Here is an 866-nt window from a genome sequence, read left to right as displayed (position 1 = left end):
TGGCCCCCCCGAAGATGGAGGCGGCCCGGCTGGACTGGGGCGCGGGGGCCACGGAGGTCTCCTCCTCCCTGGGCGCGCTCCGGGGCTTCAGGTTCAGCTTCGGCCTCTGAGTGGGACCTGGGAAGGAGCAAAGACGCCACGAGTGAGCACGAATCCCAGCCCGAGCCACGCTCAGCGGAGCCGGGGGGGGGCCGCCCCCGCCAACAAAGCCGTTACCTCTGTCCTCGCGGCGGTAATCATCCCGGCCGTAATCATCCCGGGAGTTCCACCTATCCATCCGGTCATCCCGCCGGTCATAGCGGTCTTCGTAGCGGTCACCGCACCCTCGGTAGTCGTCGTCCCGGCGATACCCGCTGCCAAAGGCCCTCCTGCCGCTGCCTATCCTGGAATCGTAGCCTGCGGGAGGAAAGGAAACCCTTCCCGGTGAATCCCGATCCCTCCCAGGCCGGCGGGGGGCAGAGCCGGAGGCTTTCCCGCAGGCCAGCTTCTTCTTAACACAACGGCCCTCACCCGCTCCGCCCCAGCAATCCTTCGGGAACATCCTACCTCGGTCATAGTCTCTGCTGCGGTCATCGTAGCGATCCCTGCCCCCAAAGCCACGGTCCATGTCCCTCCGCGGACCATCACGATACCGATCGTCGTAGCGATCCCGATACCCTGGGAAAGGGGGGGTCCAGCGTGAGCGGGGCGGCTCGGAGGAACGCGGCACACCGTTCTACACCGAGCGCTCAGACACCGGCGAGGGTTTTCCGGCGCTCGTTACTGTGAGAGTGTCACAAATCCCCTAACGAAGCAGGAAAATCCCGCTATCGTTCTCCGGATGGGAGACGGCGCTGACCCACTCCCCCCGGCGGCAATCGAGCAAG

General features: G+C 65.9%; 1 protein-coding gene across 1 annotated transcript; it reads right to left on the bottom strand.

Annotated features, from left to right (window-relative positions):
• Positions 1 to 3: 3 nt before the first annotated feature.
• On the bottom strand, positions 4 to 657 carry LOC104081499 (eukaryotic translation initiation factor 4B-like; the record flags this gene model as incomplete). The annotated part of the gene is made up of 3 exons (XM_009584273.1): positions 4 to 117; positions 217 to 396; positions 547 to 657. Coding segments are annotated over 3 exons (405 nt in total), but the record flags the coding sequence as incomplete, so codon positions are not given.
• Between the last annotated feature and the right edge of the window lie 209 nt (positions 658 to 866).

Source organism: Fulmarus glacialis, unplaced genomic scaffold (assembly GCF_000690835.1).
Source record: "Fulmarus glacialis isolate BGI_N327 unplaced genomic scaffold, ASM69083v1 scaffold26508, whole genome shotgun sequence".
Lineage (NCBI taxonomy): Eukaryota > Metazoa > Chordata > Aves > Procellariiformes > Procellariidae > Fulmarus > Fulmarus glacialis.
This window is presented reverse-complemented; position numbering and strand designations above follow the sequence as displayed.